This window comes from Manacus candei, unplaced genomic scaffold, assembly GCF_025592945.1.
Source record: "Manacus candei isolate 608988 ecotype Guabito, Panama unplaced genomic scaffold, ASM2559294v1 h1tg000033l, whole genome shotgun sequence".
NCBI classification, from domain to species: Eukaryota; Metazoa; Chordata; class Aves; order Passeriformes; family Pipridae; genus Manacus; species Manacus candei.
The window spans coordinates 630,500-658,092 of record NW_026138081.1 but is presented as its reverse complement, the minus strand read 5'-3'; the positions used below and the strand labels follow the sequence as shown (position 1 = coordinate 658,092).

The following is a 27,593-nucleotide window of genomic DNA, read 5'->3' as shown; positions in this document are numbered from 1 at the left end:
TGTATTCTACAGTCTTAAAAAAACTTAAAACGAGCTAGTTAGTGCACAAAGAGTGCTTTTGTGGGCTATTCATTGTAAGAGAGAATACCATAAATACTTGTAGATAGCAATTAGATAGAAAATCAATCAGAGTTATTTTTCCTTTTTATTTTTTTGGCTACAGGTAAAAGAAAGATCTTATCAGAGTCAATTTCTCACCTGCCTCAGGCAGACATAATTAGATGTAAGCAAATTTAATGGAGCTTTTGTGCTCTGGGGCCATTCTGTAATGCTTTAATAATTGCATGCCTTATTAAAGTGGATTTAAGGTATGAAGGCTGTTTAACATATCAAGTGGCAAAGAAGATAAGATACAGTTTAACTTTTTGCCTCTTAGATTAATAATCAAAGCTAAACTGCAATGAAAATATTTAAAATAACATATTTAAGAGTCTGAAGTGTAATGCATTAGGTGATACATTGTACAGATCTTAATACAAGAAGGAAACCTGTAACATGAACTTGACATTCCTCAGCGCTGGCCTGCTTGTACACCCACCTTGTCCTGTTTTCTATTAATTCAGGACAAGTATTGACAGGGTAAAAGCCTGTCATTTTATGCAGACAACACATAATTATGCAAGTAAATGAGCATTAGTTTAGTACATTTCCCTAAATCCACCATTACAAATTAATACCATAAACTTTGCCAGTAGCGAGAGTTTTCTATCTCAGAGTAGTTGTTTTTCCAGATGGGATGCCAATTGCTCTCACTTTCATGCAAAAGAAGCATTGTTAGCAACCTTTTTCACATGCCTTCTGTTGATCTGTAAGTAGATCAGCTTTCTTTCTGATGAGAGAAAAACATTCCATGATCTAGCAGCAAACCTGAGCACTATATATATATATACATATATATGTATATAAGCTACTCATGCATATTTATCTTCAGTGCCATTTTCTTGTTGCTAAAGATACCTGTACGATACAAGATACTTTTATCTTTGAAATATAGCCCTCTTCAGTGGAAATCCCAGAAAGTCAGAATGAGGTTACTCAGATAAAACTGAAGCAGTTATTGATTGTTTTTAACGTGTGTGTGCCTGAAATTCCAGTAATATCCATTGCTCATGTGAGACAGTGTAATAAAGCACAGTGTAATAGAACAGAGACAGTGTAAGAATACCAAGAATAGAACAGACACAATAAGAAGAGGCATTTTTGATCTTGTTCCTCCCTGGATGTGTTTTACAGATTAATTTAACTTGCAGAATATGTATATAACTTTAAATCTTGGTAACTTTATATACCAGTTTTACCTGTGCCACATTCTAAAGCAAATTGCTTCCACTACAGTACAGAGTGTAGTACACATGTGGAAGTGAGGAAAGGAGGAGGGTTACATTTGGAATGAATCTTTGAATTCCTCATAGAATTGAATTCCTCAGTAAAACTTGAGCATCAAGTTTTTTTAGTTTTACTTTACTTATATAGTTAACTGTATCTAAATCTTGTTAAGTATTAACGCTAAAACTTAAGTGCCACTATAGATTTTAAGAAGTGACAAACTTCAGTTCCCATACATATGAGAATATACTTGAAGTTGATTTTATGTCATTCAGTTAAAGCAGTTTGTCCTCAGTGATTCTAGTTTTTCTTGAAGTTTTAAGACTAGCATTTACATTCAACAAGTTTTATAAGCTCACACTGACAGCTTGAGAATATGGGGGGAAATTTCTTTTTCAATGTTTCAGATAAAATGAGAATATAAGATCAAATTCCTATCTTTTTTGGGATTAATAGGCATTATTACTTTATAAATTGCAGCTTCTTCCCAGTTTGGTTATAGTAAACTAATGATTTATTATTTAGTTAAATACCTTAAAAATTGTTATTATGAGATCAGATAATAGAAATAAGAAATTGAAAAAGAAAAACTCTTTCATGGTTAAATTATGTTTCTAACTTCTAGTTGCTCTTTGGACCACAGGAGAGAAATAATATCATAGTGTTGTTCAACTGTTGGACAATAATAAAAGCTGAAAATTTGAATTGAGACTGATTAGCTTGTGTCCTCAGCCTGCATAGGAAGTGGAGCTCTTTTATGGCATGGCTACATCCTTTATCTTGCTGGTCTTGCTGGTCTTGCTGATATGAGTACTTATAGGCATTCTACATGCCCAGCCATGGGTAGAGTTGAAATTGCAGGGTCTGTGGAAGCCTAAATTTTGAGATGCTGGGGCTCTAGTTACTTAGCCAGGCTGTTTCCTTCTGACATGGAGTAGTGAGTGGAGTACTTAGGAAGCCATTGCCATCTCCTGTCTGGCAGGAAATCCTAAATTCCTTCTCTAAAATGAGCTGTCTGAAGTATATATATTTAACTTGAGTTTCCCTTGGTGCAAGAAGATCTTGACACTTTCCTCACATGGTCAAGAAAATTGGTATACTGCTGCTGTTCATGAAGTCCTCTGAAAAGCTGATAGTTTAAGGATGCATATGTTTTTGTGCATGAGTTTGTACCTGAAAAAGAATGATACTTCTCAGTATAATGAATCTATTATTTAAGCCTAACGACCTAGGTGTCTGTGTCATTGTTTGTTATTTGCGTGCCACTAGTGTACGGAAGGGAAATCTTGACTGACTGAAATTGATAACCATACTCTCATTAATTTTCAGAGAGGAAAGATTTACATATAAAGTAGTACATTAAAAAAGAACTAGCACCATCCAGTTCCAGGTTAAGCTCCTGAGGGTGGAATTTAGTATTACAGATAAACTGATCTAATAGTAAGTTGCTGCCAAAAGGTCAATCTTTCCTTCCCACTGCTAGCTGACTCTTCCAAACCACAAGTCTCTGCTTGTTTCTGCCCCTCTAAAAGCTCCAGTGATTGTGTGACTGCATCTGGTCTGCCTTTTTGTGAGTGCAGGGAACTTCCTCTGTAGAAGCCACTGCTGCATGGAGGACAAAACCCTCTCTTTCAATAGAAAGCTTATTACTAAATTGGGTTGTCTGTAATGTCAAATCATATCCTGAAGTAAAGTTGGTGGTTGTGAGTTTTGTCTGAGTATATCGTCTGTGCAATGGAGAAGAGCAGTGTTCTTTGAAAATACATCTGTAGTTTTTAGTAGTGAGCCAATTTAAAATCATTATTGAGAAAATGTTATATCATCACAGGCGAAGATATTTGTTTCCTCTAAATATATTTTGAAAAATTCTCAGACAATTCAAAACCAGAAGGAACTGAGTAACATTTTGTTAGGAAATCAATTTGAGATTCCGTTTATTTTTTTACACATTGGCATTATTCTTAGCTAGCTCAACTTATTTAGAGGTGATCGTTCCATTGTTTTTTAATTTGGGGAGTTACCAGACACCAGAGCTGTAATAGAATCTATGACAGTCTTCACAATGTGTGGTCTTGATAACATTTATTTTTATTAATATGAAAAAGATTTAGAATCATAGAATCATTAAGGTTTGAAAAGAACTCCAAGATCATCAAGTGCAACCTTCAACCAAATAACACCATGCTCACTAAACCATATCGCAAAGTGCCACATTTACTTGTTTTTTAAACACTTAGTTCATTCTTTGAACACTTATTCTGTTTATCATAATTTAAAGTAAAACTTAAAATGACATAATATTTTTCCAAGTCCTGTCAAATTTTAATGCTCGTCTATTCTGTTAGGGATAATTCTAAGTATCCTTAAACTTTTATTAGAAAAATTATCCCTGAACAATGTTAAAGGATTATCTTTAACATATGATCACTTTTAATTAATTTTAGTTTTCATTTTTTTCAGATTATAAATTTGGTAGATTACCTATGATGTACCTCAGGAAAGATACTCTTATTAGTCTTTTATGCTTTCTAAATCTTGTTTCCTAGCTAGCATATGGCATTGTCACTGAATTTTCAAACAAAGCTTCCAAATCTTAGTTGGCCCTTTAGAGTTTAAGTGTATTTGACACTTTTGCCCTAGGCTTGTTCCCTAATGTATTTGTCTACTGCCTCATTTATTTGCATCATTCATTTTATTTATAATAAAAGGTACCACACCTGTTTGTTCAACAGACATTGTATGAAAAGACTTGGAAACAATTATGAAACCACAGGAGTCATTTTAGCTAAGGCCATTTTCTTTTTCTGAGGGGAAAGATTCACATGGGAAAAGATAAACGTAGATAAATAGGAATTGTATGTAAGACCAGAAATCAAACAAAAGTAGCTTGGGATTTAAGAAGAGTGTGATGCAAAATAGATGAGTAAAAGAAAAGAGAACTAGGAATGGACTTCAAGTAAAGAAAGGTTTTGATTCAGAGCATAGTTAAAAGTTTAGGAAAATAAGATGATAAATTAATCTTTGCATTTGGAATGTTATTTTCTTTGATGCTTGTAAATGAGTGACAGATACTTCGTTGCCAGTGTAAGATTATGTTTTGGAAAGATATTTTAGTGCATATATAATGTATAAAGAAATGTTTAAAAATAAAGTGTGTTACAGGAAAAGAGGAAAAAAAGAAGAAATGAGATTTTGGGTAAGTTGATTTAGGAACAAGTTAGAGAGAAATATGATTCCCTCTTTGGAAAATGGAAAGGATGTTGTTGTCATAACAGATGACAGGAGTTAGAAGGAAGAGTGAATGTGCCTGAAAACAGAAAAATAATTGAAAGTTGACATTATTGAGTGCAGTGCTTCTTAAGGAGATGTCAGAGATAAAGTAGGAGAGACATGGATTAAGAATGGAAAGATTACTTTGCAGTTTGGGTAGATCATATCATCTAAAGGAAATTTTGAATGAAAACAGCATTCTAAGAGGTTTCTGCTCCTAAAATGACAGAACTAAATTGCTTTGAATCCTGGATCTAACTAGAACACAAACAACTTTGATGTTAAAAAAAAAAAAATCACAAGAGATTATAGAAAAAATTAACATTGCTGCTATGAAGACTTTTAGATCCTTTTACCTCTTAGAATTCTAAAATTTTGTGACATCAGACTAACCTAGTTTAGAACATACTTTATGAATGTTTGAGAAGGAAGATAAATTGAGGTCCTAATTAAACTGCACTGAAAATATATGCTAGAACCACGTCTTATAACTTTATCACTTAGCTTGGAAAGAGTTGCTTTATCTTCAGGTTCCATCGCTGTACAATTCTCACAGTGGATAAATTAGCCCATAGGAAAAAAAAAAAGAAAAGAAGCATAAAAAAGCAAAAAAAGAAAAGCAAGGGGAAAAAAGAAGTAGATACATAATTGACTTGCATGAATTTTGCTCTTTTTTGCAATAAATTAGAAGTATTTTCATCTCAAATCTTTTAGAGGTGGAGTAATACCCAGTATTTATTGCACTTTTCTTCAATTTTATAAAAAAAATTAAGCAGCTTGTGGCGGTTTGAGACCCCCAAAAATCCAATTTCCAAGTCCAAGCCCCCCTCCCACAATTTACTTCAGTGTGAGAGGGTTTTCCAGACATAACACAAGACTCAGTATGGGGGAAGGGAATTATATTACAATTTATTACTTAAATAAATACTGTAATACATTATATACACAATTCTAACTATCTCTCCTATGGTAAAGCAATATATTTACATTAGATAAAGTCCCTCCTTTCCCTCCAATATAAGTTCAGAAGGGAAGAAGGAAAGATCCTTCCCCCTTTCAGGGCAGCAGTGTCTCTCCTCTTCCAGGCAGCAGTCGTAGCTGGATTTGTCATAGCTGGAAAATCTCTCTCTCCATTACAGTCCATGGGTTTTCTCTCACTCCTTGGCCCTTCAGCTCCAGCCAAAGGTCTCTCTCCTGTGGACTGCAAAGGCAGGGACAAGGCTCGCCTCAGCACGTTCATATCACAGAATGCAAGATATCCCATGAAAGTCCCTTCCTCGAGGGGTCAAGTTCCCTTGAGTCAGAATATTTAGGGCAGCTCTCAGTTCAGTCTTTGCCCCAAGCATTCTACCAGAACTCCTTTGCTCTGTCTTAGTTGCCAGCATGGCAGCGGGGGGGGGCATGGCCTCTTCCCCCACATTCCGTCCTGGTCCATCTCCAGAACATCTCTGAGCTTCTCAGCTCCTCTCTCCGGAGCTGCTGCATTTCAGGACTCCCTTCAAATGGAAGTCTACCCCCACCTTCTAAGAGGGGCCTCCAAGGGTTTGGGGAAATAAAGCCAGGCTCACCCCCAAACAGCCTCCACTGAGCTTGGTCCTCTCTCTCTCTGTCGGATAGCTCTGCGTCTCTCAGCTTGGTTCCGTGCCATCTCTGCTGCTTGTTGTCTCTTTTGGCTCTTGGCCACAGTTCTCTGTTCAGTACTGCTCTGCTGCCACTTTCAGTGTCTCTGGCTGCCCACTCACAGCAAGGAAACTTCCCCCATCTATTAGCTACAGTACTTTTCTAACTCCAGGGGAAAACACTTTTTACGCCACGACACAGCTTTTACCATTTTTTTTTTATGTTTTCAAGAAGGAGATTCAAGGAATCTATCCAGTTCACCAATCTTAACACAGCCTTTCATATGTGAAAGTTATGAGCGAGTTAAGAATCAACTATGAACCTGTCAAGTTCTGCTACCAGACAAAAAGTTCACTTCTCAGCTCTTCACAAAAATGAAATCTAAATATGACAACAGGAATAATTTGCCTCGAGGCAATTTAAGGTATAGGTTTACAATTCATGAATATCTGTGTGGCATGTGCATTTCTACTTGGTGAAGGTTCTCAGACATTCCTGCACTCCTACAGAGTAAGCCTGTGTTACCAACTATTACTGTTGTGTCTGGGCTTTTCCTGTGCTAATAAAAACATACTCTTTTATTCTGTACTCTGTAAATAATAGGGCTTGATCTTCCTTCTGAAAATCACTGATTTTTTATTCTTTACTTAGAAAGAAAAGCAAAAAGGCACATTTAAAGTAGAGGATTTTACCTCCAAAATTAGTTCTGTTTTCTCTGTTCCTGTTCTAAGATGGGTGGTTGCATTTATCCTATATATTCTTTGCTTTCTATACATATTTCTTTACCTTAGAGGTGCCGTCACCTTATTGGTAACCTTGTTTTCAGTTCCAGAAAACTGAAGTTTTTCATTACCTCTTATTCAAAATTCTAAATAATTCTGCTCTTGGTGAGCAGCCGATTAGTATCTTTCCAGAAACCTTATTGTGCATTATATTGCCCTACATCATCAGAAGTTAAGTCTTTGTCCCTGGCATTCGTAATGATGGCAGTTATTAATCTTGTCAACAATATTTATGGAGAAGTCAGGAAAAAAAAGAGATCTTCAAGTTGCTCTAACTTTAAAATAGGTTCCATTTTTTTCTCCAAAAACCTATACTAGTTCTATGAATATGATATTTCAAGAAGATTATGATAACAATAGGAATATTGGAGATTTGTTTTTAACCTTATTTTATGGAAGAAGTCAGCGAGTAATAAGATTTACTTTTTAAATTGTAAGGTTGGTTAGTCAGGAAAGGATAGAGGTTTTTTCCCTGTTATCAACAGATAATACAGTTAACTCATATTTTATTGATGTGATAGTGATTCTTTTACAATCTGTTCATGTATTATGGGTTAGAGTTTGGTTAAATGTAGCTTTTAGAAGAACTTTTATGTACCACCATTTCTTAAAACCAATAATTATGATTTATTTTTATTTATTTGACATTTTACTTAGAGGTAAAAATAGAATTTTTTATATTAAAAATCTTCGTTCAAAATCAAGACTATTTTGAAATTCTGAACATGTATAAGACATGTTCTTGTTAGTCAGATGAGGCTCTAAAATGTGGATTTTATTAGCTGAATGTAATACCATGAAAATGTAACATGGTTTTCTAATGGTCTTGATAAATGCAAGTAATATCACGTATTTACCCCTCAGGTGAGGGCTTTATACTACACTAATACATATGTACAAAGTGAACCATTTAAAATACAGTTCCTTTGCATAACTTAACAGTAGTGAAATGCCTTTTACTGATGTTCTTTTTTTCACTACAGAGCAAAGCCCTGAATTTCTGCCCCAATCTTTTTGACATTGCTGCAGTTATCTACAGCACTTGTCTTGTGGAATTGCATAAAAGCGTTCTGCAACCATGGTTGATGTCTTCAGGAAGGAGTTCTGCTCCTGTCAATGGATTTATCAGGAATTACAGATGGAGCAGAAATTACTTGGAAGTGATTATACCATTTGTGCTATCACTTACCGATTTTACAGTAAAACTAGTCCACAAAACTGGAGGTGAAAGCACAATTTGTTAAAAACAGCATTATCAAATCTTTTGAGATGTTTCTGTCATCATGTACCGGTCTGTCTCAGAGAAATAAAGCCCCACTTGCTCTCTTGGCAGCACATAATAAATTGACGGATGTAGTTCAGTTGGGGAGTTAAAATGCATTGAAAATAATGGCTCATAACATTTTAGGGTTAACATTTATTCATAGATGATGCAATTAAATAAAACAGGCATTAACTTCAAGGTCAGTCAGTGAAGTAATAAAAGTGAATATTTTAATTGAATTGTAATTGCTTCCCATTGATACATGCAAGTTAAGTAAAATAGATGTCAGTGCTGCAAACTATAGTTCCTAATTAATTTCTTAATTCTACATGCAGTCATCCAGGCCCTGGACCTTGTTGTTTGTTTAACCACCCTTCCAGCTTACTTCACATGCAGTTATACTGAGGAAAAATTTGGAGGTTGTAGTACTAAGAATTTACAATACATTGTTTTTCTCTTTAGTCTCAGCCATTTCAGGAATCTGAATCAATCTACTCCTTTGTTTAAAGAAAAAACATACCAAATAGAACTATGGATTTATAATAACAGTTTTGTAGGTATGGTTCTAGATACTTCATTATACTAATTGTAGCAGCAGATGTACAGCTGTATCTGTGCATGCATACTATTAGAGGTTTGAGATGTGGATTACTGGTTCTGCAAATTACAGGTTACATTAGTTCTTGATGCCTTTACCAGGTAAGGCAATCTCTATTCAATCATAATACACACCTATTGAAAACTGAAATAATATTTTTCAAAAGAAAGACAAGCTGTACAGAAGTAGAGTTCTGCTGAGAAACAGAAAGGGTACATTGTACTTCCACAGATTTTCATTTAAGTGTGAGATATTACTAAGGAGTTTTTTAGTGTATACACAGACAATTTCTTTGTATTTTGTAAACTATTTATATCATAGTTTCTTTTGAATTATTGTTTTGTGTTCATTAGGAGACAGAACAGTAGGTATACCTGTGATATCAAAGAGAACTTTGTGAAAGAAATAATATATTAGTGTGTCTGGTTCTGACAAATTTTTCCCTTCTCACATGCTTGTAAACCTTGGTTTAAATTTTAAGGAAGTCAACTTGATTTTATCAAGGAGAGGGGCATTACTTATATTAGAAAAGTAATTATGTTAAATGTGTGAAATAAGTACTATAATATGGTACTCATTTGTTTATTTTAAGACAAATTGCTTATTTGGCCTATCCCATTACAATCAAAGACATAATGCTAAGCTGGTGTAAATTGGAAGAGATCACTAGAATCATTTGGACTATTGAAATTGAATTAATATATTTCAAAATTATTTCCACAAGAATAAATTATTATTATTATTGTATATCTAGCACACACATTTTAGTCTGTTAATAAAAAGCAATAAACCAATATGAAAAAGGAATAGAGGGGGGAAAAAACCCTCAGTCTTCTTTGACTTTAATTATTAAGCAGTTCTAAAAGCATTCCCCTAGATAGTAAGGGAATTTTTAATGTGCATTAATGAAATATTTAAAAACTTTCCTAGTGTTTTGAAATCTCATTCACTCTTAACTTGTTTTAGTTTCACTGGAATTTAAATATACCAAGATCGTGATTGTAAAAATTAAGACATATCAGCTATTTTAGCTCACCAATGCCTTTATATAATAGTGTACTGAACATTTATGGAACAGCTTTCATCATCAATGATCTAAAGTGCTTTGCAAGGTGCATACTTCATAAATTGCTTCTGAATTGAGTCATTCTGGTGGCAGCTCTTTAATGATACCTATTATTGTATAAAGCAGTTGAGTAGGAAGAAATGGGCAAGTGTTGCTATCACTACCAGAGAAAAGTACAAACCACGATAACTAAGAGTAGTAAAAATGTAATAACTGAAAATTTTCCAGTGTTCCCTCACTTTCAGAAGTTATCATTTTGTTTTTTCTCATTTAGTTCATATGGTACGACTTTTTGACCACTTAGTGTCAAATCCAACTAGCATACTTATTTGGTGGAAGATGTCAGCTCTTGAAACAGTTGTTCCTGGATGTTTTTCATCACACTACTGATTTCTGCCAATTATTTGATTTATCCCTGAGAAGTGACCATTAACTGCCATGAGTTGACCAAACTCAAAAAGTCAGAAAGCTGAAATAGGAATGCAGAGGAGCAAGTTAGAGTAACTATCAAATGTTAATAGGGCTTACATTCTTACAAAGAAAAATAAATCAAAATGTAGGCATCATACAAAATATTTTGTGGTGGATCAAAAGGTGCAACATTCAAAACATTCTGTAAGTCTGAGTTTTCTTTGTATCTCCATACTTTTTAATCTTAAATATTTGTATGTGGGTAATACACACAGAGAATGTGATTTGGCAGAAAAATATGGAAATTACTCTGTGTCCCTTTCAGTTGCAGGAACTATAAAAAAAATTAACTTGTATTTGAATTTAGTAGATATCTACAAAAGTAACTTCTGGCTCAAAGAGATAATATCTGTATAATATTGCTATTACCATGGACCTGTGTGTTTACTTCAATGGTTAGTGAAATTTCTAAGAAAGGAAAACAATAGCTTTTGCAGTTGACATGAAGTGAAGTGGTAGTGGGCTTTATTTTTCCACAAAGATGGAAACTTGTTGCCCAGAGGGGATAAGAGAAAGTTCTGACTAAATGTGTTTTCTTTAGGATAGAAATTATTTTAGATACTGTGGGGTTTCTAAGGGAGACGTCCTATATTTAAAAAAAACCCAACAAAACCTTTCTTGACGTCATAACAGTTTTTCATAAGCAATATTTTTACTCTTTTGGGGTTTTTTGCAGGTTTGGATCCAGATAAGCATCTAGGAAAAACTCTAGATCAAATGGAGCCTCTTCTTTTAGAGGTGAGTATTAAAGGATACTCATACAGGTAAAGTTGCAATTAAAAAGTAACACAGGCAGAAATTCTTTAAAATTAACCTAATAAAAATTTACTTTCAGAAATTAGGTGCTAACCCAAAGCTTATCTTTGTAGATAGAATATAAACCTCTGATATGCACTTTCGATATGAAAAATATTATTTCTTAACATAGTTCACAAATGATCTCAACATCTTTGAAACAAACTGTAGGCAAGGAACCTCAATATTGCAGTAACACTAACTTGTATGTCAATATGATAAAGCTAAATAGTTGCAAGCAAGTTGGAGATTTTCACAGCAAGAAATGGTAGTGGTAAAATCACAGGTGATAAAGAACATCCACAAAGATATCCCTATCTGGAGGTTTCCTACCATTTACATAATCAGACTGCATAAAGTAGGGCCTTTCAAAAATTAAATAGGAGGTTTATTCCTGAGGATGTGCTTAATTGTGTGCAAAGGGTTATGTGGCCCAAAAAGCAGGAAAATGCTTGTAGGCAGAGCTAATAGACTCATTTAAAGAAAAATAATTTAACTAGGGAAAAGGAAAAAGACCAGATTTTGTACTTGAGTCTTCTTTGAGTTTGATGTAGAAGCATCAAACATCAAGCTATGTAAAGTTTAAGAATAAAAGTTCTGAAAACATGTTTTTACATATTATTTGTAAGAATGCCAGTTTACCAGAATTCCTTGTCCATGAGCCTGTTAAAAACCCACAACTATTTTCTTGTTTGGCTATTAAGAGAGTCTTAATGTAGCTTTCATCAGTGTAGGCTGTCTAAATTTCCACAAAATGATCTTCCAATAATACTTTTCATTGTTAATCTGGATGGTTACCATTCAGCCTGACTTCATAAGTTATTTTTCTGGAACACTTAAGGGCATGGCAAATTTGCAGAAGAGAAAGAGAAAGTAACCAGATTTTGCTACTGAAAGACAGTGGAGTTACACAGCAATTATATCTTGAGTTTAACTCCATTTTTTTAGTTATTTGCATGGCTGGAGAGAAGAAGATAGATAATTGATGCTTGGCAAACTGAAGAGGAAGAATTAAGGTCCATAACATTCAAATAACCTTACTTGAAGAGATTATGTTGGTCTGTTCTTAGCTAGAGGTTTGTTGCTTCAGAGCTGGAGGATCTGGCCAGAAATCTTCCCCTCCCCTCCACTATGTAAAGTGTTTGATATAAAGAGCCCATTCTTTATCTATTTTTTGTGAGTCTTTCTTCACTTAGTTCTTTAGATCATCTCAACTACAGCAAAAATTCAAGAATACCAGGGAGTAGGAAGGAAAGATGTTTTCTCCTGTTCCAGAATAAGGGAAGGAAGGAAAGTAGGGAATTAAATATCTTCCTGGTAGTACAGGTAAAAAAGCAGAGGCAGAGACATACAGTAGGAGTACACAAAAATAAGTGTACTTTAAATATATATAAATTTTTTGATATTTTGCCAGCAGCAGACATTTTATTTCAAGGAGTGATAAAAAAGTTACACTTAAACCAGTACATAATTGCTAAATCTAGATATATCTGTAAGATACAAGAATAGTTAGAAGAGAGAGTGGATTTATCCTGGAAAGTATAGATTGGATTTCTACAGGAAAAGGAAGGAAGAGGGAATGAGTTCACTACTTCAAGCATCACTGAACTTTTGGATTAGGTAATGTAATCTAATTGAACACTGAGCTGGTTTTGGAAGCTGTATTAGCATAGCTGTTTGTCTCAGCTAATGAGCCAGTAAGAACCAGAGACCACAAGTTTCAGTTCACCGCTCATGATAACGGTTAGACTGGTTCCAGCAGCCTGACTGCTAAGTTGGCAGTGCACTGCATGAACATGGTGCACTTCAGACTTGGTTGCAATTCACATTTGTGTCATAGGCTGACTCTGACACTGAGATGCTGTATAGTGCTTTTCTGTTGCTGTGGAAAAGCAGTTGTACTGACTTGTGAAGTCACGTTCTGTGGGCACTGTAGAAGTGACCACTGATTGATAAATTCCCAGAAATGGAAGATCTTTAGAGTCACGAAGATCTTGGAAGATCTTTGGAGTCCCATGTAAATAATATATAGTTTAAGAATATTTACATGCTCCTCCCCTAGTTTGTTGCTGCATGTCACTAAAGCAAAGTTTCTGTTTCTCAGAACTCTCTTTCTTTAAAATCTTATTAAATGACAGTTATGGAAATATAAAATTTGATAATCATGAAACAATGAACAACTTATTGTGGAATAGGTTGAACAGAAGCATCAACATTACTGTAATATCAATTCCATACTGGTCAGTCACATTTGGATAAATTAATACTTATGTGGGACAAGTTATGTAAGCCAAAAGGAGGAAAGTACTGTCCCTGCATTCACAGAAAGCTTCTGTTACCAAAATTCAAGTTGCAACTTCAGTGGGGTTTAGATGGATAGCTACTCACCTCAGTTGAATCAGCAGTCTTGACTTTCTTTAAAACTGTAGCAGCAAGTATTGCAATTTTAGTTGTGCTAATAAGAAGTATTCTTCTGCATTTGATGTCACCATCCTTAATTTTAAAAAGAAAATAATAAACTATGAAATCCAAAGCTACCTGGTAGTTTTTGTGAATTAAATGTATTCTCCTTGGTGTTTGATGGCTCAGTTGAAGTGATTCTTACTTACTTGGTTTCACTGAAATTATTACTGTCGTGGCTTAATCTCAAAACCCATATTTGCAGGTTTTAAGAGTTATTGATACAACAGTAAATAGATTTTGGATTTGTAGGGAATATCTTTTACTTTTGGCATGTGTTCACAAAGTTCAACCTCTCTGGCACTACATATCAGGAAATAGAACTTAACTTTTTGTTGTTGTTGTTTTTAATTGTACTAAAAGTTTACCTTAAGGAACAGGCAGTGAGACCAGAGTTGACTTGTATTACTATAATATGCCTGTTACAGTTTGTCTTTTGGATACATAACAAATAAACATGAAGTAATAGTTATAGTTTTATTTTTAGAAAAAAAAATCTGTAGTTGAGGCATTATAAGAGGCATGTTAATGTTAATTGGAAAAAATAACCCCAACAAACAAATAAATCCGCAACCCACAAGTTCAAAAATATATATTATCACCTAAATTTTCAGTCTTCTTATTTACATTAGTTTATGTGTACAGTAGAAATTATAATAATTACTGACATAGAGGTGAGGTATTTTGCTGCTGTAGTAGCAGACAAATGGATGACTAATGAGTGGGAAAAACTTTTTGCAAACATTTTTCTACTACATACAGGATGTTGAACTTACGAGCACCATGATGGTCTGCCACATACTTTTAGCAGGAGTGAATTTTACTGGCTCAGGACATGGGCATTGCGGAAAGGAGAGTTTTTGAACTGTAACTTTTTTCTAAATTATAGGTCTTTGATTAATTATTGAGGAGTGGTTGCTAGATAATTTCTAAATTATTAAGTTGATTTCATGTCCCAGTGTTTCCTCTGTAACAGGAGTCTCAGCTTTTTAAGCTAAAGAATTTTCTGGCAACTTGTGAAATCTCAGAGGGTGCTTCCACTCTCCTTAGAATTCGTTAACAGAATGGTAAATGGACATTATGGTTATATTTGTCCATACTTCTAGCTCTGCTAATAGACAATAGGAAAACGTTTGTTTATATGCTTGCCTCAGAAGTTGATGAGAATATCTTGATATAAAGAGCATTTCTGTAGTTACAAGAATTTACTAAGTATTACAATTTCTGTCTAGGAAGAAAGTGTTCATTTAAAAAAGGAATCACTTCATATATTTATCTTTGATTACTGATGTTAAGTGAGAAAATCAGTTAATCACTGTGTTTTCTTCCCAAGATAGGACTAGGCTGTTCTTTGGGTAATGTTTGGTCTAGTCATTTATATACGTTGTGTCTCATTCAGTACTTAAGATAAGTTTTGTGTAGTCTGCAAGATGTTTTCTTCATATACTTCTTTTGGATTCTGAATTAGACTTGCATTACTTGCAATTAGTTAAGTGTAATTTGTAAAATTGCAGTTTTCTGGCTCATCTGAACAAGAAGGCAGATTTAGCAATCATAAAATTTATATTAGAGTCCAAGCTGTCGTATTGTTATGAATATAGCATCCAATTTGCAAAACAAAATAATCTGTCTTCAAAAAAATGTTAATATTCTAAATTACTAAAAGGCACAGTTCTGATGTCATTGATGACATTTTAAAAATATTGCTGACTTTGTTAAATGAACATTAAGAATCTGTTCTATGAGCTCTGTTCCTGTTGACATTTGTGGGAACTGAAAATCCTTTAGCACCTTTTATAATTGGTGTCAAGAACGACGCTGAAGCCAGTGACATTGAAAATGAGGATTTCTCACAACAAAGATAGGAAATAGTATCACATCTTTTGAGTACTCGATGTTAATTTGCCAATACTTATTCTAGACACGAATGTTTACAAGCAGTAAAATGGTCATTCCTAGTATTCACCGTGGAAAGATTACATTTAGAAAGATCTTTCCTGGTCTTCTCTCTTTCATTTTTTAAATAGTTTTCTTAAGGTTTTTTTGCAACAAGAGTAAGAATAAAAGGTTTTGACTACTGTTTTGTAGGTTGTCCATTCTTGTTGCATCAACATTAATTATTCTTGATGTATTTGTCCTATACAAACCTTGTTGCCATTGTTGACAGATGGAGTTGTCTTTTATGTCAGGAGTATAATTTTTTAATGAGCACTTGATTAGAGGTTTTCTTTTGCTCCTTTTCTTTGAAAGAAAATGGGAAAGGAAAAATGAAAAATAACTCTCATAACAAGACATTGAAAAAAATTTTAATACATGTTCCAAAAGAGATTTAGATTTTACACCACCAAACTAAATATTCACATAGAGCATTACCAAGGTATTGTTTTATCAGAGCATTTTACTTTTTTTCAATTTAAAGGCTAAAGAGTTTTTAGGCCTTTAGTGTAAGTAACTAAAATTATAAACATTCTTTGAAGTTTTAAAATAAAAAAAAAAACTTTGAAAGAGAACTGTAAAATAACACAAACGGTGCATTCAGCTTCACTAATAAAAATATGGTATCATTTGAATATATCAAATAGACTTGCTACACAAATATTCTGGTAACTATTTAAAACATGGAACCTACAATGTATACTATAAATAACCCAGTCTCATGTTTGCCTAAAAGGTAACAAACAACAGATTTGGAATTATTTTCTCGCCTCCAGACAGTTTTTCTAACCCTCTTCGACATGTTGTGGAGAACTGCATTGCTGCTTCAGCTGCAGAAACATCATGGGTGGGCTTCTACTCCTTTAAGGAAATGCATAAAAGAGTTAAATAAATGTTCCCAATACTAACATTGGTGTTTGCAATGGAGTTGAAGTTCAACTTCTCATGAGCTACTTAAAGCAGAATGTTAGTACTTGGGATGGGACTTGGCTTGAAGCAGCTACTGCTGTGATGCTTAACAAGGTGATATAATCTGGTGCTGGAAAGATGGATTTCTCCTGCAGACAAAGAGGGGGCTTCCCTATGCTCAGGCGTGGTACAAGGTGCTGGGTACTGGGATATCCAGTACTTCAAGAATATTCATAAATATATGTTGATTTGGAAAGTATATCCAGTACAATTTATAATGGAAACAAGTTTTTTCCCCTTTAGATCTTGCTTTAGCTTTTTGCTTTTGACTTAGAAAATGCTCATTGGTTCTATTTGTTAGATTTTTTTTGAAGGAATGAGTATTTATCAAAATATAGAATGCAGTTGTTCAATCTGTTGATGTCTTCACTGTATGCTTCTGTGTGAAGTGCTATTTCTTGTGTTGATTTCACAGTACAAGTTTCTTGTAGAGGTGAACTAGCTATGCTAAAGAGAGTTAGACAAATATGAGAATCTGAATATGGCCACTGAGGAAGATGACCTAGGAATTAATTTGTTTATCTGAATGTTACAGTGCCAGTTCTACTTAAACTATAACACATTGGTAATTTTTAGATCACTGTAATAAGCATACAAAGAAATCAAGAACCTGCTGTACGATGTTTGGGTTTTTTCAGCCATGTAATGGGTAGTTCTTTAGAAAGTACATGTTGTGGTTTAACCTCAGCCAACAAATAGTGTATACCCTGCTGGTTTTGACATTTTTAGCTCTATATGTTTAATAAGCTCCTTTAATGTAATACTTGTGTGTTTTAATTTCCCTTCTGTGCTAGCTCTCTGAGAAATATGGAGTCCATGTTTGTGGAGAAGGTGGAGAATATGAAACATTCACTCTGGACTGCCCTTTATTTACGAAGAAAATAGTTGTGTAAGGAACAGTTTCTTCTATTTCCTTATATTAAAGTAACATATCAAAAGTTTATCTTGAGACAACTAGAGGTGGTAAGAGGTAAAACATGGCATTGGCAGTGGTAAAATATGTTCTCTAAGTTCACACACGCTTTGTTTAACCCTGGCAAAGTCCTCTGAAAACCTAAATCAATACTTGACGAGACCTTCAAAGAGGTCTATAAACTTTTAGACATTTACTCTTTCATTTACTTGCTGATTGTGGCCTGCAGTAAAACTGATACCTACACACTGACACTTTTATCCTTTCAAGAAGTATAAATTGTCTGTAATATTTATCTTTCATTACAGCTAAATTTGATAAACTGCCACATCAGTAGCCTGTGGGTCCCATTAATTGTGTGTGTATGTGTGTGTGAGTTTAGTGGCTTAGAATGATAGTGATAAACATTTTTCTTCAATTACTACAGGATATTTTAAATACAAACTTCCCATGAGTCCATCTCAATTCCTTTGACATAATTTACTAAAATCTGTGTAGTGAAATATGGAAAATCATAGAATCATAGAATCACAGAATCAGCTGGTTGGAAGGGACCAACCATCATCAAGTCCAACCCTTGATCCACTACCGCTGCAGTGGCCACATCCAGTCTTATCTTAAAAGCCTCCAGGGACGGAGAATCCACTACTTCCCTGGGCAGCCCATTCCAATGTCTGATTACCCTCTCTTTGTGTCTTGTTTCTTATTAGCCTGTTAAGTAGCTAAGCCTCTTTGCTTCAAGTGAGAAACTTTGGCTGCTGTTTCTTTTCTTAATAAGTAAACAGACTATTAATCATGTATTGGTGATTGATTCTCAGTTGTCTTAGTGAGGGTCAAGATTATGGAGCATATAGACACGATTAAGGCTTTCATGGTGAAGGTCTATTTGTTTCACTTCAGTGTAAGACTGGGATCTGTCTGTGTAAGCAATAGAGAACAAAGAACAGTTAGCTCTGTTTCATTGCATGGCATTTGGGAGGAGATCAATAGACAAATTGGTAAAAGTGTTGGCAGATATTGCTGAAATACTGGTTGACTGTACCCTTCATTTGAGATCAACCAAAGGGCAGTTTAAATAGGAATGTACTATAATATATTTTAAATGTATTTGACGCTATGAGTGGTTTAAAGACAGTTCAAGTAACTAGGAAAAGCTAAAACAGAGGTGGTCTGACTGAGTTGGTTTTATTTCTCGTGGTGATACTCCAAATAATAATAAAAGTTAACAATAAATTCACAAAAAATACATAAAAACCAAATATATAAATCGGTGAGTATTTAATAATAAATATATGGCGCAGTGGACTGATAACAGTTCCTCGTCTATTTCTAAATATACATTTCCATAATGGAAACTGAATAGCTACACTGGCATTGTGTGTCTCTGGCTTCATTAGTCCTGCTTAGCTCTAACATTATTCATGTAATAAAGACATGTCCTTTGAGGGGCCATGCACATGAAATCTATTACTTTATGAACATGTTAAGAAAAATATTTTGTAGTTCCTTTGTCATTAAATAAGTTACAAGTTTAGTTATTTTCTACTATCCATTCTTGCTTTTTGTATACACTGAATCTAAACAGACTTTGTTATCCTGTTAACTCTGCTAGTATAGTTTCCAAATGTTTAGATATCCATGATTCAGGTATACATCTGCTCTGCTGTACTGGTGAACTGGGACATGCAGGATGCAAGTAGGACTGCTTCTTTTACTTTGAAGTTAAATATTTTTTTTCCACATTTACTAGGCATTCTTTAAATTCAACAGGCACATACAGTTAATAGCTAATTTTTGTCGTTCTGATATCAGCTTTTCTGTTAATTAGTTTTAAGTAGTAAATGCATCACTGAAAAGTACTAAATTTCCCCTATATTGGACTTGAATAACAAGCAGAAAATGTTTATTGAGAACGTACTCAGACACGGAGGATACCCTGGTATGAGGTACCACTGGAGTTTTGGTGTCTGTTTTTTGTATTTTTAATGATATATTCCTGTTACTAAAGATTTCCAAAGTCATTTTCTACTGATTTTTGTTAGAAGACATCGTGGTCATTTGAAAAAAATGTTTTTAATCTTAAGGAACTATCTAAAGGTATCTTATGTTCATATATTAAATATAAACAATATTTTAATCATAAAAAATCTTGCTAATTACTCTGAAGAATGAAGCTGAGGCATATTTATCATAATACTTTAAAAGTTTGCTTAAAGGGAAGTGGACCTTCTTATGTGAAAGGTATTTATAATTATTGTGCAATATTTTGTTATTTTAAATCTCAAAATACATTTTCTTGAACAGCTATTTCTGTTAATTTTACTCTTTTATTAAGACACTGGGATCTGGCTGAGACTTCAACTGGTTTGAGTTTGCCTGGGTTTTATGTAGCATTACTAGAAATCTATCTATATGATCTTGTTGAACACTGTGAAGGTATGAAGGGCACTGTGGTTTCAAGAAAGTTATGTGTTCTTAGTCCTTATTTACAATGATTTGGGGATTTTCTTGTACTGCGCTTGAGTTTCTTTAATGTTTTCTTTGCATTTCTCACCTTCTGATGTTTGTTTCCTAGAGCTACCTTTTTCTTAAGTAGTAAAATCATGCAGATGGATATAACAGATACTGCCTCTTGTGAATCAGTGTGACAGATTGTGTCTGTAAAAATGAAAACTAAAACTAACTAATTTGAATCAGCACAGAGGAAGTTTATCTTTGTTACCAACAAATTTGGCATTAAAAAGTTGTGTCTAGTAGTCTTCAATATCAGATGCGAGATGATTGAATCAGTCAGTTTCTCAGTGTGAAATATTCTGTGTTGTTAATACTTCAAAAACTAATCCCTGGAACATAAAACAATGGACTTCTAAAAAGATCTGTTAGTGAAATTAAAAGATTGCTTTACGTATTAGTCTCTGGGATCTAAAACATAATGTAATTTATGCTTCCATAGACTACAGCTAACTGATTCTCTCAATATTGGTCTGAAAGTGTGGGAAAAATAAGGGAAGATTGATGAGCAGAATTGTAACACACTCAAGTGGCTTGCAGTTGGAGTGTCAAAAAATACATGTATCATACTAATTGTTGTTTGACCTTGTATGTTGGATGAGTAGAACGTATGTGTTTAAATAACATAGGCCTGTGATAAACTTAGGGGCACCCTATCAAGCAAAAAATCGTACTTGAGATTCCTGCCCTGCTGTGGGAAAGATCAAAGCAGAATATTATGCCTGTGCAAATCTCTGAAGTACAGGCAAAGCCAGCAGGTTTGGTGATCCTCTATCAAGGACTGAGACCCTGCAGTGCCCATGTCCCTGCTTTTGTGCCTCTGCTTGAATGCTGCTTTGGGGACCCCAGTTGGAGAGGTAATGAAAGCAAACTTACACTTTGCTTCTCAGCTGTGGTTTTGTGGTTGTTCGTGCATCCTGCCAGTGCCAGTTGACACAGGAAGTATAGTTTATTCCTTTTGAAAATTGAAAATTCTTTAAAAAAATGTGTATGTTTGACAATATGATTTTATATACCAAACTACTTTTTCTTAATTTATATGGAAACACAGGTAAGAAATTAATAGATTTTCAATTAGTTACCTTGGAGTTTGTGTTATACAGAGGCTAAGTATTGTCTGTGTATAAAATTATATACTAATATTTGATGAAAAACATTTTGTATTTCAGAGATTCAGCCAAGGTGATCGTGCATTCTGCTGATGCATTTGCACCTGTTGGCTACCTTCATTTTCTAAAATCACACCTGGAGAATAAGGCAAGTAGTTTGAAAATGTTATCTTCCTTTAAAGATATATGCATGCTTTCTATTTTTCTGTTGCTTTGTCACAATTTGGAATGAACCTACATATTCTCATGTGGGTGTAATTTCAAATAACAATGTACATAATTTCAAATAACAGTGTACATATTTCATTGAATTTCAGAACTGACCATAAGGAAAGAAGGAACATAAGTGCTTCCTTGTGTCAAGTGAGTATATTTGACACAAGGAAGTATAGTATATAGGTAGTATATTTGTGTGGCATTTTTCATCTTGAAGCTTCAAGGTGCTCAGCCAGCATGGTTCAGTCAAGCACGTGTGTAACCTGTGTTGTACAGGTAGCTACACTGTAGAACACAACTGTATTAGGAAACTGTATGAACAGTGTTGATTTGCTGTGAGGTGGCATCTCTTCTTGATGTTTCTGATGTAAAGTGGAAGATTTAAAACCTCACTAACCTTCAAAAGCTTGGGGTTTGAACATACTGAATTTTATTTTTTCTGTATGAAAGATACATCTAACGAATGACTTACGATCATGTAGAGGAGATCATCTTGGTCAAAAAATTTAAAGGAACCATTAGTTCACTGGGATTAGTTCTCTTAGTTTAGGATTCTATAGAAACAGCAGAACAGGAATAGGAATTCTGGTGGTTTAAAGGTTGCAGACTTTCATATGAGCAGAACTAAGGTCAAACCAGAATTTATTTTCTTAGTATTTGTCATTGCTTTTCTGTTTTTCTTTTTATTATTTTATAGGAAAAATTATTTTTTTTCCTCCTGAATCTCTATAAGTTTTAATATTTTGTTGAAGAGAGTGCCTCATGATCTGTCTTCTACTGTTGCAGTCACCTTTTTATAGCTCTTCCTATGTTTTTCTGTACTTTGATGATCTAGGTGCAGAGATTGTTATAGAGTGTTATTATATTGATATTTCACATTTCATGTCTCTTAAGCAACTACATTTCCTGAATGTCTTTCAATAGATCATGCCTTCCCCTCTTCCCCCTCCCTTTTTTGTTTTTAATTTTATTTTTCCAAACAGGTAAAATGCCTCTATGTTTTTCTTCCATGATGGCCTCATTCTTGCCTTGGAAAGTAAATTGTATTTCATCCTGTCAGTTTCTAGTTTGGTATTTCTTTCAAAACTAAAACATTAAATATTTGTGTGGGTGACTGAAAAGTTAACTATGTGAAGCAAAACCAAATAAGCTGAATAAAGGAAAATTTGGGAATGGGGCATGGTGGGGAAGAGTGATAATATATTAATATTTCTTTGGGGGCACTGACTTTATTGCTTATGGCAGACTTGATGCTAAAATGCACCTTACATCACTACAATGTGACAGGCTAGGGAAAATGAAAACCACAAAGCTTTACATAAATCAGGAAAAAATGATATTAAAATGCACAACATTTTATATAAGAATCAAGATTTTCCTTACGTCTGTTCAGTAGTTCTTTTCCCCCTCTTATGTTTTAGATTTGGTTAAAGCCTCACCCTTTCAGGCATTGTTGTTGTAAATCATATTTCCAATTCATTGTAGACAAAGCTGTCATGCTTTCTAAGGGGTAAGGTTTGCAGAGGCTTGCCCTGGACTTCGGTATATAAACTTATGTATTGTAGAGTTAAAAGAAAAATAGTCTAATTTCTGCAGTGGTTGTCTCATAGGGAAAAGCATTAGAATCTTTTGGCCATAGATTATTTTATGTCATGATAAAATAAGCTAAATTTCCGAGAAGTTATGAGTATGGAGAACTAGTAAGTCTTTCAGAGTATGACTGTTAACATCATTTAACTGCATAATGATAAATGCATGCCTTCAAGATTGATATGCCTGTAGTACTGTACTTTTTGTCACTATTTGGTGCTAACCAGCCCTACAGAAAATTTTAACTATCAGTTAGTAATTCAGCACTTGAAATCCAATCTTACAATAACAAAGTACTGCAGGGGAAAACTGCTTTAGAAGGAGAACTAATTTTAGTTTCAGGCTTTCAAAGGATTGCTGAAAATTAAGCAAAAAGAAAGTGCACCTTTATGAACAATATGTAAAAGTAGTCACTTGTGTAAGCACTTTGAAGAAAACATTAATAGACTCCACAGTGAAGTGTAATTCTGATAAGTATTATGACATCAGTTCTGTTATCATTTCAGCTATGAGGTATACATATTTTTAACTGTATTGTATATTAATTTTTATCATTGTTATGTTCCACAGTTGTTAATTTTACATTCTTTGAATTTACTTTTAAAATCATTATGCAATTATAGCTAGTGTAATCTTAGTCTCTGCTCTCTTTCCTCCTCTATAATGCATTTTCTTTAGCTAAATCTCTTCATGTTTAACTACAAAGCCTGCCTAGAAATTTGTTTTAAATTGTTTCTGGCAGCAAAATGAGCCCTTGTGCCTAGGGGAACATAACATTTTACTCACTGTTCTGGTTTAATACATTACTGTGCAACTTCAAGATGTGTTTTTGCATAATAATTGAAGCTTTTTTTAACACACCTTCTTTTCTTTTTTAAACAGTGATACAGAAAAGGCTAAAGAGATAAATAAATATAAGATTTTATTAATAAAATATTATTTAAAATTTGGTAAATACTTTTTATAGGGATTTTATATATTAAGAATAAATAATAATGGTAATAAGACATTAATGTCCAAAACTTAGGAATGCCTCATTTACTTCAGGGTAAAAAACAAGGTCACCGCTCTAGCATAGATACCTAGTTTTATCAATATTTTACTTTGCCAATAAGACAGTCACTTCATACATTTCCAGTGCAGAATGTTTTTTGTTCAAGGGAGACAATTTCTGAAGCATATTCCAGAATCTTTAAATAAAGTGTATTGGCTTTTGTACTCAATAAAAAATTAATTTTGAATATTTTCAATTAGGAAAAATACAACTGTGAAACAATATTTTTACTTTGTCAGCACAGTGAACTTCCATAAATTTTTATTTTCTGCATATGGACTATTATTCTATTGTGTTGCCTTTTAAGTGATCATAAACAGAAATTAGAGCTGTTGGAGCCTCTGCTGCTGGGAACATACTTTTGATGACAGTAGTGAACATATTAGCTACTGTTCATGCTTTCAGATTTGCTCTTTCCCTCATTTAATAATGAATACTTTGTTCCCGTGTTCCAATGAGTAGGAGCACTTGTACATCAAACAATACAAGCTGTGAAACTGCAACCCCTTAAGTTATGGATAGTCCAGAATTAGAGGGAGTCATGTAGTTTTCTTTCTACATTTGGCAGAAGAAAGGATTCTGTTTGCCTGTGAGAGGTGCAGGAATCATACCTGCTGCTGCTTTTCCTTGTATAGTACTATTGCATTATATTACCTCTCATCAATTGATATTGTGTTTTCCTGTTTGTAAATGATCTTGACTTGTGTGGGTGGAACACTTTTCAGAAGTGCAAGCAGTTTGCCCCTGTTAAACATCAGGAAATCTATTTCACAGGTCAATTTGGAGATAATTTTAAAAACACTTGTAAAGTTCTCTAACTTGTAGACTCATAAATTTAGAGAAGATTTTCAGGAGATATTCGCATGTCATATGTACTAAAGGTGCGTGATCCCGCAGGTTATATTTGATTTAACATAGTTCCCTGTTTCTGTCGAGTTCCTTCAGGCCTGAATTATTTTAGTTAATCTACATGCAGGACTTTAGCTGTAGAATTAGACTTTATCAGTGATGTCAGGGAAATTAGGAAGGAATTTCAAGTTGCAAAACATGTTTTGCTGGTGTCATTGTGGGTAGCATTTTTTGAATGCTTTGTCATCATTGAATGATACTTCTTCTACGTAACCTTTAGTTTCCCTTCTGCATCATAAGAATGTAGATAATCCTTGTAGTTTTGTTTTCAAAACTTGGTAGCAAATACTGCAAAATTTTTTTTGTATGCTGATTTATTTCAAACACTAACATAGTAAATAAAGGATTTTCTTTCCTACTCCATTTGATTGCAGGTTTAGTCCAGTTCTCTTAGAAAAGATAATTTTTAGTACCCTTTTCATAATGAAGATACTGTATTTGAAAGAATTTTGGAGTAAAAGTCTTTCTTTCCTATGAGTCTGTGTATTGTACTCGAAATACTGCAAGATGTATGTGGTCTCTCTCATTATATTTATTTCAAGGAGTTCTGTTATCAAGGTACATCAAAAGAAATAAAGAGATTATCATAATCTTATGCCTTCTGAGATCTCTACTCCACTCTATTGTCATTGCTGCTCAGTGGGAGAGTTATCAGTTTTAGAACTGTGTTGTGATAGGTTTTTATACCAGTTTCTGTAGCGGAGAATGTAAGCTTTTCAAGAAGGCAATCTGTTGTTTTCATAAAAGACCACTGCATGGAATTTCAGCTATATCAGTCAAAGTCCTAGCTCCAAGGCTTTTTCAACAGGAGAATTTGGATCTTGTAACACTCGTGCATTTGCTTAACTTCATTCTGAGCGTGCTTGCATCAATGACATGAGTTATGTGAATATAGTTAAGCGTATGCATACATGCAGGCTCTGATCCAAAATTAGATTGGTATCACAATGTACAGTGGGTGTGGGAGAAACTGTGTAACAAATGAGAAAATATATTGCTTCTGCGAACTAACATGAAAATGTTATGTGATAAAATAGGTTCTGTAAGATTTAATTAAAATGTCATTATAGCAAGCTCGATGTTTTCTTTTTAAAGTGATGAGAATATTATTCAGGGAAAGTTAGTCTATTTGTGGCAGTCTATAAGTTTTAGCTTCTTAGATTACTTTCTCTGTTGAGAGGAATGGAAGACCAACATTTGTATGAAATTTGAATATAGCTACTAAACAGAGTCTGGCAGCTCTACTTAGGCTGTCATTGAGCCTGCTGTTCTTTGAGTGCCAGGGTTCCACACCTAATACTTTTCTGTAGCCTGCCTCTGTGCAGAAAGCAATTATTTACCCATGGTTTTTGAGCATTGTGGGAATCAGCCTTTAATGAGTCATTGTGATGTATCATAGACATTGACATCAACAGTTGTCTCTAATTATTGTCTAAAATTATTTTTGCAATTGCATAAGAGATATTGTAAAATTTCTGATATATCATAGTAATTTCCAAAAATTTTGCAACTGACCAACTTTTTATTATTTGTGGAAACACAGATGTATACCTTTATTTATCTCCATGAAGAAATATTGATATAAACCTAATTATTTATAAAATATTGACTTATTAGGAAGAAGGGATGTGACTATGGATGATACAAAAATTTCATGTGGCGTCAATTTGAGATATTTATAATATTACCAAATTAGAAAGCTACAAGGGAGTTCTCTATGTTATACTAAACCACTTGTGATACAGTCTGTGAGGCTCACTACATCCCCATGAATTTTTTTATGAAAGACATTTTAAAGAAATCATGTTTAGAAACACAGATGAAAGAACAATTTTAACAGATAGCATAAAAATGGAATAGGTGCTCTTTTCATATTCCCCTGCAGAGCATATAAATTTGGTACTCCAGGTTAGGGAGTGGAGAGAAGTTACAGGTCTTTAATAGCAACTACAGAAGATAGCTGTAGCTCTAGATCTCTTAAAAGGTGATTATGTAAAGCTTAATAAAAATGAGTAACAAACTGGCAAGCTGGAACTTTTCCCTTTCCAGTTAACAATATTTTTTCCTAGTGACGGATTTTTGTTGCATATTGAAGTTAAATCCAGGTGATGTAAAAACAAACCCCAAAGCAGCATCGTGATAGCATCATTCACATCACCATGTCTGTGCACGGGGGTAGAACCAAGAAGTGCAAACTCTATATGTTACATTAGTACTTCCCTGAATGCCCATGCTGCAATGCAAATTGATTTCTTCATGGTGGATGTGATGAATTACCCAGTGAAAGCAACTACTTTAATAAAACAACAATTTACAGGAAGGAAGTGATAGCACTTTTAGCACTTGATGCCGCTATGTAGTCTGTATGCTTCCTTAAAGTGACAACTCATGAGAAAAAAATTGGAAAGTTTTAAAAAAATTGAATTTTCTTGATTCTTGTAGCACAATCCAGCTTTGAATCTATTTCAGTGACCTTATTTGTGTTCCTGCTTTGTTTGTTTGTAAGTCATACCTGAAGGCTTAGGGGCTATCCGGCAGCCCTCTAGGTAACAGCAAGATACTGATGGCAGTAGCCAAAGGTGTAATTCAGTGAGTGGGAAATGGTAGGGGTGCTGCTGGATACTTGTATATTGTAATGTTGGAATACATGTCATGTTTGTGCTAAATTGCAGTTTTCATCTTTGTGCTATTAGGTTACATTTACTTGACTTCTTTTAACCTCTCATGTACAATTG

At 34.1% G+C, this 27,593-nt stretch overlaps 1 protein-coding gene across 3 annotated transcripts in view; it reads left to right on the top strand.

Moving 5' to 3' along the window:
- Positions 1–27,593, top strand: part of DPH6 (diphthamine biosynthesis 6) — a 198,317-nt gene that overhangs the window by 45,094 nt on the left and 125,630 nt on the right. For all 3 annotated transcript variants that reach the window (XM_051791781.1, XM_051791782.1, XM_051791783.1), the window contains 3 exons: positions 11,074–11,135; positions 17,351–17,445; positions 21,150–21,237. In XM_051791781.1, coding sequence (XP_051647741.1) covers positions 11,074–11,135; positions 17,351–17,445; positions 21,150–21,237 — 245 coding nt within the window. The remainder of the gene's footprint in view (positions 1–11,073; positions 11,136–17,350; positions 17,446–21,149; positions 21,238–27,593) is intronic.